The following is a 9,873-nucleotide window of genomic DNA, read 5'->3' on the forward strand; positions in this document are numbered from 1 at the left end:
TACGAACTCGTTGGAATTTTGAAAGATTGAATTATACTTAAGTAGCCCTTATTATTTACTCAAAAAAAAAAAAAAAAAAAAGTAGCCCTTGTTAAAACAAGTCTTGGCTTGAACTTGTTTTTTTTTTTTTTTTTTTTTTGAGTTGAAACTTGAAATGCAACAAGAATTCATCCGGTGAAGTTTTCTTGAAGATCAAGTGCGCGGAAAAGGGAACAAACTTTATATTTACTGGGTTTCGTTGCAAAATTTGATATACCAAAATGAAATTACACCATTTCCTTCCCTTGGAGCTTGGAAGAACTTGCCATTGACATGATTTTGCCTATTTTCACATCAGCTTGTCAACACTCAAGGTCTAAGCCCTCTAAACTTTACTAGCTAGTATTACCTTATACCAGTTGATACGCCAAATGTCACCAAAACAAGAATAGGAAACAAAAAGAACCAAAAATTGAAAAAACGGCGAATGGAATGCCTTCTGAAGTTAAATACATGCAGCATACACCTTGATCTTCATAGCATTTTATCTAAAAAGGCAGTAAGGCATCCTTTAGGTATTCATACTGAGGTAGTAACATATAAAGAATGTACTCTAGACACGACTTGCTTCTTCAATTCATCCATCAATACTCAATTCCTCCCACTTGTTCTTTCTGATCACAAGTATTGTTCATGTATACGAGCTCTATTTTCTTCCCACCAAACTCTAGCATGCATCTCTCCAAATTTTTCTCGACTGTATTGCATGAAAAATTCAGTTTAATCACAAATTCATATGAACATATTCCAAGAAATGGAGTGTACAGAAAAGCTAGAATCAAGCAGAATCTACACAAATCCAATCCTACAAAACAAAATATCCCTACTTGTACGCCTAAATGGTAGATAAAACGAATGAAAGGGTTTGTTTCAAAAATTTCAGAGATGAATGTATAGCACTATTTCCCTAATGAGTAAATGGCTTAAAAAAGACACCCACCCAATCCGATCTTATATGCAATAACGCTATGCTACTACACAATAAATCAGAAACCCATATAGTTTATGGACCATTTGTGTTTCGTCCATTATGCTCCACAAGCCATCTTTATGATCTTGGATGGGTAGATTTAACATTTCCTTTTCAATGGTTAAACACTAATGGGAGAATTTCGCAAGAAGAAATCCTCATTTTCCTTATGAAAACTCACTTTCCAGCTTTAGAAATCCATAGATTGATTGCACCAATGAGTTTTAACTTGAACTTTCCAAAGTAAGCTTGAGGCAGATATCAGACATATATGATGTGGTCCATGTGAGCTTAAGTTTCTTCTATCGTCTTTTTCCACTTCCGTTGAGGCTTATATTAATTTGGACATCGCATTTATAATGTGGGACTGCCATGTTTAAGTGTACTATCATTTTCTTTCAATGTCAACTAAAAACACAAGATATAAGTGCCTATCCAATGGCACTTAATTCATGGCTCTCAACTACCTTAGGAAATAAGGAGGTCACTCGATTTATAACACCATCTCAATGATTTAGTGACTGCAAACTTTAGCAACAATCAGTGTTTCGGAAGAGACAAACTACACTCACGTTCTGGTATTCTTGGAGTATGTTCTTTTTTTTTTTTTTTAAAAAAAAAGGACTTCCAAGAAACTCATCTCATTTGTAACAAAGTTGAATGATTAGCTATGCTTCAGCCTTTTAGCCAATTTCACAATATAATAATCCACTGACAAAAATTGTTTTGAGTTTAGATTTAAGTAACCACGAAAAAGTATTACTAAGCATGGAGAACTAAAATGAAGAACTTGATGTTTATATATTCACTTTAGTCATTTTCCCTAGGAGAGGTAAAATTACTTTTATCGACTTTTAGAAATTAGGAAGCATATAGTGCAAGTTGAAAATGTTTACCTGAATCTAACACGTCTAAGCTCCCTTCGTCCCCCAGGCAAAGCTCTAATAGTGATGTAAACTCCTGGCTCATCCTCTTCTACCCACTCAGACTCCATGTCACTGGCATTGCTGATTGATAATTCTCCAGATCGATCTCCTTCTCTTGAAGAGGTCGATCTTAATGACTCATCCATAGAAGATAGTTCTGTCTTAACTGTAACTCCACTGATGTTGGAGTGTTTGGGTGTTGAGGCGAGACCACTTGATTCATATTGGCGTGATTGCTTTGAGTGTTGCTCGAAAGAATCTGAGGATGAGTATCCCATACCCATGTTCATTCCACGGTAAAGGTTACGCGGTCGGCTTTCTTTGCATAATGGTGGTGTAACAGGACTGTCCCCAATTGATGACTCCATCATTTTTGAGTTCTGTTAAAATAAAAGTAGATGTCAAAATATTGGCAAGTGAACATATTAATATCTATATCATTTACTATGTCAAGTGTCTTTGCTAGCTGATGTTCACTTTGTTTGGAAAAAAGTACCATAGCAAAATTAGACCACCTTGTTATTTTATTTGTGACGTTTAGGCTCATAGTACTTTTATAAAAGGCGATGATCAAAGAAGATGATAATCGTAATATATATCTCAATTCAAATCACTAAGTTGATGAACATTTTTTTTTTGTGTGTCTGTGTGTGTGGGGGGGGGGGGGGAGGTGTGAAATGGAGAAACAAAGAGCAAGTCGCGGAAACAAAAAAGGCAAGAATGGCCAGCAAAAGGAAAATGGAAGCTACAAGTTTGTCAATTTTTGGGGAAAGGGGGGGGGGGGGGGTGGATAATTAGCTATAGTAACCTTACTTTTCTACTTTAGGGGTTTCTTTTGCTTAAAAGTACCTGTGCAATAATGTTTCTCTAAAATGCTGTTTCTATATAAGTATAGCCATAAATCAAGGATGTGGTTAATTTAATTCCATAATGCATCTAAGAAAATATACTGCACTTGTTATTCTATTTTCCCCATCTTTGTACCGACAGCTCGTAAACTCTGAAAACATGTAACTCCTAATACTTTTTATAGCAACAATGACGAGATATTATACTATAATAGCAGAGATTGGGATGGCATACCATAGAGCTATTCTCATCTTCTGATCTTGGGGGAGTTGGAAGTGGAAATGCATTACGACTAAGTCTCTGGACATTGTACAGTTCCATGATCTTCTCGTAGTTATCTGTCCACCATTTTTGGGCTTGCCATTTGTTGAACATATCTCGGCTAATCAAAGAACACAAAGAATCAGAAATTATGACTTCATAGTTTAAAAGCGTGAAATATGTAAGCATAAACAAAAACAATAATATTGGATTGGCTCATATAGCTAAAAATGTTACTATGACTTCTGGAACTGCATCAATGTTGTGAATCCCCACCATTCATTCCATGGTAAGTAGTGGCTTACCCAAATGCAAGGATTAAACTTTCACAATACATTAAATGAGCATGGAGAAAAGCCTACCGCAAGCTATGGTACTCATTTACTTGGACTGTTCTATTCACCTTAGGGACATACTTGTAACAGACCCTTGACACCGTTTCATGTATGGACACTTAACTCTTCATTTCAGAGTTCAGACACAAAACGTGGGGATTTCTTTTCATGAAGTAGCATAGTATGACACTTGGATGTGAGTATTCATATCTAACACAAGTAACCAAGACGGAGCAACATAATCACAAGCCCAAAATCCCAATCCCTTTCTTTCTTTAGTGAGAATTGAACCCTGCACCATAGGTTGGAAAATTCTCTACTACAGTAATATAGTTACAAGTGACTGTGTAAGTAAATTATTACAAATTTACCTCACTTTTTACACATGCTTAGTGCCATAATTTAGAAGCAATCATGAATATAATCTTTTCACTAGTAATGGTTAAGTCCACTAAAATGATCACCTAACAACTTTTGACAAAGTCTATTGTCCTTATTTCAAGGGATTAATGGCCCCAGCCATGACATCTGGGCATGGGAAACAATATAATTTCCCAATAGTGATAACATTGATATTATTTTAATTCAATAGATGCCAAACAAATCTAATCAAGTCTTCTAAATATGACAACTTTTTACATTATTTTGCTAGGGCATCTACAGTGGTTAGTTTGTTGTGATTATAAGAGTTAATGGTTCTCTCAACTTGATAATTGGGATGATTGATTGCTACCAGACTAGGTTATGAACTTATGACATCCACATTCTTTTTTAAAATATTTTGCTCCATACTTTTTCCCGGGCCCAAAGCCACCCACTAATTATCTTTTACCAAAATTGTAATATGAATCGGAAGGATTACTTAACAACATAAATTAACTGAGTCAATGAGTAAAGGGCTGTAAAGAAATAAGGCAACAATTTTTATTTGGTAAGGTGTAAGGACCCACCTATGGAGGGGAGAAAGGGGCAAATGTTCCCTATGATGTTTTTTTGAATTATGAGGTGGAGAAAGATGTCACTACTCTATCACCCCAACTTCTTTTTATCATCTTTTTATTTTACTTGAGCACAATGCTATACCACTTAACACTCTTAACGTAAATATAGACAATAGACGAGAGTCACAAAAGACATTCTGATTCAGACACAACATTGAAAATATACTAATGACAACAACAAGACGGTCGGTCGGGACCCAACACTTAAACAGGTACATGTGTAAAACATAATAGTCGAAGCCAAGAATAGTACATGATGCCAATTATATATCCCTCAATCATATATTCATGACAAATACTATAACATACGTCCAATGCAACCATGTTCATGCGCACCCATGATTTACAAAAAAAAATGGATTTTAGGGGTGTTACATGTCATATTGTCATGGCTTTATTTTATGGTACTTTGTATGATAAAAGGACAGGAAAATTAGTACAAACTGACAAAGATAAACTCAACCTTGGCGTGAAAGAAGCTTTGAAAAACCAAAAATAAGAAAGAAAGAAAAGAGAGTGACCCCACATCCGACATATCGACATTGTGCATAATAAAAGTTCATGCAACACAATCAAAATGGCCCACTAACCAAACAGTCCTGCAATTAATTCTTCTTTTTTAGACCGTTTTTTATTTTGTTGTTGAATTATACGAGTACTATTTTTTATTTTTATTTGTAAAACTTTATTACAGGGCAAAAGAGTAGATTTTACTGTAAGTCGTCCTCAATCATTTATACAAGACAGAATTGTCTCCTAAATCTTAAGGCTTTGTTTGGGACAGGAATACCATAAGTCAAAAAAGTGATTTTGAATTTTAATCGCTCTTGTAATCAAGCAAGCTTTGTTATTAAAGGGTAAATGGGTACACTAAACCCAAATAAAGAACTCTAATTTCTTCTAAATAAAGCATCTTCACTTTCTCTATGCTTTTACTTCATTTTGATCAAAGAGCAAGAAATTAGTTTATGCGGATAATGTGAACTACCCTTTTAAATTAACTGTAACACCTTTTGAATGATTAATAATAAGACAAAGGACCACAATGAAACCTTTAACCTTATACTCAATAATCAATACAAAGAATACTCCGTAGTTGATTACTGCAACTCAATTGTATACAGAGTATAACATAGCTACATAAGTAAAGAGGACATGACCAACAATGTTTTGAACATCCGTCAATTTCAACTTTTCTTCTTTTCAACCTAAATAACATACTTAATATAATCTAAATGATATTATGAATGAAAGTGATTGACTTTTTTTTCCCCTTCCTTTTTTAAACTAAGAGACATAGTTTACTCCTTTTAGAAACTAAGTGAATTTGTTCATCAAAATGGAAAAAAGGATTATCCATTTCCCCCTCTGTTATCAACAAATTCCCTAGCTTTTCTCAATTGGAGGGCAAAATTTTCCTATTTTTACCCCCTTTAGATCAAATAGTGTTATAGAAAATCATAATCATAAGTCAACATTTAAAAGCAAGCTAAGAGTAACAAATTATAGCACACAAAAGTGAGACACAAGATTCTAAAGACAATGCAATCGCAAACTTTGAAGTTATGGTTATGGTCACTTATAATTATTTCTTATTGAAAGGCGACCATAGCAAAGTCATTACCTCATATCTTGGTTTTTTAACAAGCGTCTTTATCAATTATAATGCTAAATATCCGGAGTACTACCTATCTTGTATCACCAGAACTCCTTATTTTGTTTTCGTACGACTTGCGCAAGATAATAAATTTTATCAAAGAACATTACATCATTAATGTATTATTGACCATGAGTTAGGTAATAGATAAGTAGTATACATTATTAAAATATATGTAATGTACACCAAATATATTTCTCCATGATCTCATCAATGATCAAAGAAACACAATCACTTTAGTAGTTTAGTGTACAAGCAACCAATACCAATTCTTTATTCTATAGGCTTTATATGCTAAATGTAGATATTCTATGATCAAACTAGTGTCAATCGTCAAATGTAAGAGTATAACAGTACTAAACTTTTTCATATAAAATCATAGCAACGGTCCATTTCACATTAAGGAACCCGCAATATATGGGAGTATAATAGTGCACCACCAATAGGGGTGTCAATTTGGATAAACAATTCGGGTTTGGGTTGGGTTTATTAGTTTTGGGTTATAACGGGTCGGTTGATAATGGGTTGAAATGATTGACGGATAGGTTTGGGTTGGTTTTGAAAATCATCGGATCAGTTTGGTTTGATTTTTTTTATTGCGGTTTCTATTTGGATCGGGTTGTAGTTGGTTCGGGCCATAATTTGTTCGGGTTGAACCGGGTCGGTTTGAAAACGAGTTTAGCCAGTTTAAAGTGGGTTTCGGTTCAATATAGTTCGGGTTCTAATCGGGTCGGGGTGTAATTTGTTCGTGTCATAATCAGTTTGGGTTAAATCGGGTCGGTTTGAAAATGGGTTTCGGTTCAAAACAGATCGGGTGAAATCGGGGTTCCAGTCATTATCGGTTCAAGTCATAATCAGTTTGGATTGAACTTGGTCGGTTTGAAAACGAGTTTACTCAATTTTAAGCGGGTTTCAGTCCAAATCGTATTGGGTTAAAATAGAGTCGGATCATTATCGAGTCGAATTATTCAGATAATGGATAGGAACGGGTCATGGTATAATCAAGTTAAGTCATAAATAAGTTGGGTTTATCGAGTAGTGGGTTGAAACGGATCTGATCATAAACATATTGAGTTACGGGTTGTAAACGACTCAATCATAATGGGTTACCAGTAGTAAACGGTTCGATCTCAATGGGTTACGGGTCGTAAACAGTTCGATCTCAACGGGTTACGAGTTGGAAACGGTTCGGTCATAACGGGTTACGAGTTATAAATGGTTCGGTCACAACGGGCTACGGGTTGGACCGATTCAAGTTTATCGGATTGTTACCGAGTTTAAACGGTTTTCGGTTTAAAATAAGTTGGGTTACTATCGGGTTTAGACGTAATCGGTTCGGGTTGTTTTCAGTTTCGGGTTTTAACGGTTTGGCTTGATAGCGGGTCGGGTTAGTAACGGTTCACACAAATTTGGTTCAGGTTCAGTTTCTGGTTAGGAAAAATTGGGTTGGGTTGGTTTTCGATTTCCAAAAAATGGATTTTTAACGGTTCAGTTTCTTTTTGCATCGATTCGAAATAGACAGGGTCAGAAACTGACAGCTTTATGTACCAACAATCAAAGAATCCAAAAACAGCCTATTCTACCAACCAATTTCTAGGTAAAATCAAAATCCATTATGGACTTTAATTACCTACTTAAGTAATCTTAACAAAACATTAATCAATGCTCGTATCAGTCATTAATGTAAAGGTTGCATTGTTCAAGACTATTGTTCCGTAAACAATTAATTGACACCTAAGTTTGTTCTACACACCTTATTTTTATAAAGAGAATTACTAAATAAGTTCAAATAAACGACAATCAAGTTTCTTATAAAAAATAAATAGAACAAAACTTCAATAGTTGAAATGGAGATTAGTCCTTTTCATAAGACTTGATGTATCATGTTTGAATTTAAAAATGCCTCAAATTAATACTATAAATGAAACATAATTATATAAGACTTTTTTTATTCAAAGACAATTCTAATAAGACTTTTGTTTCCTCTCTTTATCCAATTTGAGCAACAACCAACTAACTTATGTTTGTTGTATTTTCATCAGCCAAATAAGATACATTCTCCACTTTATTTAACAAATTCTTAATCAAAGCAATGTAGGTGGTAAATCTATATTAAATACTCCGTAATGAATCACCATAGCTAATTAACTAATGATGCCTTGACCGAGTGGTTAAGAGCTCAACACAGACCCGTATATGATACGAGCAGGTTCAGGTTCAAATATCCCCACCCGACCACCCCCATTTGTAACTTGTATTCAAAATCAAACACGACCGTCACAGAAATGCAAGCAATCAAAGCAATAGAAGAAATAAAACTCACTTGAATCGAATACGCTTGAGATCATTCCCACCACGTGGCAAAGAAACAAATGTGATCAACACCCCAGGCTCCACCTGAGCCACCCACTCTTTGGGCTCATCTTCCTCAACCAATACAACCGGGTCAACTCGCCGCCCACTCGCCGACACCGACATTACCGGCGTTACCTCGCCGCCCACTGACAACCCCTTTAACCGAGCTTCCATCTCTTTCCCCCACCTTGGCGTCGCCGCCGAAGACGACGAGTTTGCACTCAACGTCCTCTTAAACGCCCTTGGTGGCTTTAACTTCTCTGACCCGGACCCGGAACCTGACCCGGTTTCTGATTCGGCGTATTTCTTGAGTTGACCCGGACCTGACCCGGGTGCACCGGTTGAGTTCGGATGTGAACATGGGTTGCATTTGTATGCTCCGGATGCCTTTAATGCTATTCCTTTGATCTACATGTATAGTAAATATAAAAATCAAATTATTAAGTAAAAATAAAATTACATTATAATGGGAAAAATAATATTTGGAATTACCTGAGAAGTTAAGGTTTTAATGGCTTGTTTACTGTTAGGAGTGTGAACCGAGTCAGGATCGTCGTGTTGATGATGATGACTCACTGAGTTATGATGACCTTGTTGATGCTTTGGACGAGCTATGCACGTCAACATTTTTGCTTATTTTTCTGGGTTTTCTCTATTCTGCAAAATTGAATTGTAGATTTTAATCTCTTCATCAAATATACAATTTTCAAACAAAAAAATAGAGAAAAATAAATAAATACCTTTGTAAAATTCAATTGGTTATTGAATTTGTTTTGGCAATTTAGTGACAATAATGATGATTTAAGTAAAAGATGAAATTAATTACCAAAATAACAGAAACATATTCAGATTAAGAAGAAAAATTAAGGAAGAAGAAGAAAAGGAGATGAAATTAAGAGAAAGAAGGAGAAGAAGTGGAAAGTGCAGGGCACGTTGGTTTAATGGAGTTCGCATCTTCTTTAATTTTGGCTCCCACTCTTTTTATTCTTTAATTATTAAATTTTTTTTTTCTTTTGCGCCTTTTTTTTTTTATTCATATGATCGCCTTTTTTTTTTTTTTTTTTTTACCTTTACCACTAGGGTGTCTAAGTGTGAATGTAAATAGGAATTTTTGTTGGCGGGTACTTTTTTTTTTATTTTTTATTTTTTTATTTTTGGGTCCATATAATATTATAATTTGACTGTTGTAGATTTGTAGCAATTTCAATCATGTAGTACGGAGTGACAATTTAGTGGACTATTTGGTACTCTTAATTTTGGATTATGTTTGTGTAGTTGTGTTGAATAAAGGCCCAATCCTCTATCATAAAGGGTGTGGTCATGGTCCTCATGGACTTTATGATTGGTTTAGTTTTGTGTTGTTCAAGTTTCAAAACGCTAACATCCACAATAGTTATAAATAGGCTCTTGCTTGTAATTTTTATATTGTTGGAGCTAGTAGCTTAACATTGCGGAGAGGTATAAGGGTTGCAACTTTGGT

At 35.0% G+C, this 9,873-nt stretch overlaps 1 protein-coding gene across 1 annotated transcript; it reads right to left on the reverse strand.

Annotated features, from left to right (window-relative positions):
- Positions 1–197: 197 nt before the first annotated feature.
- On the reverse strand, positions 198–9,448 carry LOC110683010 (protein Brevis radix-like 4). The gene is made up of 6 exons (XM_021859345.1): positions 9,134–9,448; positions 8,886–9,050; positions 8,362–8,801; positions 3,019–3,166; positions 1,906–2,315; positions 198–736 (listed from the first exon to the last, which is right to left on the reverse strand). Exons 2-6 carry the CDS (start codon positions 9,018–9,020, stop codon positions 658–660), a joined length of 1,212 nt encoding a protein of 403 aa, XP_021715037.1. The 5' UTR covers positions 9,021–9,050; positions 9,134–9,448; the 3' UTR covers positions 198–657.
- Positions 9,449–9,873: the final 425 nt, after the last annotated feature.

The sequence above is a fragment of the Chenopodium quinoa genome, unplaced genomic scaffold (genome assembly GCF_001683475.1).
Source record: "Chenopodium quinoa cultivar QQ74 unplaced genomic scaffold, ASM168347v1, whole genome shotgun sequence".
NCBI lineage: Eukaryota > Viridiplantae > Streptophyta > Magnoliopsida > Caryophyllales > Amaranthaceae > Chenopodium > Chenopodium quinoa.

Coding starts and splice junctions, on each gene's coding strand:
- LOC110683010 (XM_021859345.1), bottom strand. CDS start 9,020: ATGTTGACGTGCATAGCTCGTCCAAAGCATCAACAAGGTCATCATAAC. Junction 8,802..8,885: donor TTAAAACCTTAACTTCTCAG/GTAATTCCAAAT, acceptor CTATACATGTAG/ATCAAAGGAATAGCATTAAA. Junction 3,167..8,361: donor CTCAAGCGTATTCGATTCAA/GTGAGTTTTATT, acceptor TTCTTTGATTAG/CCGAGATATGTTCAACAAAT.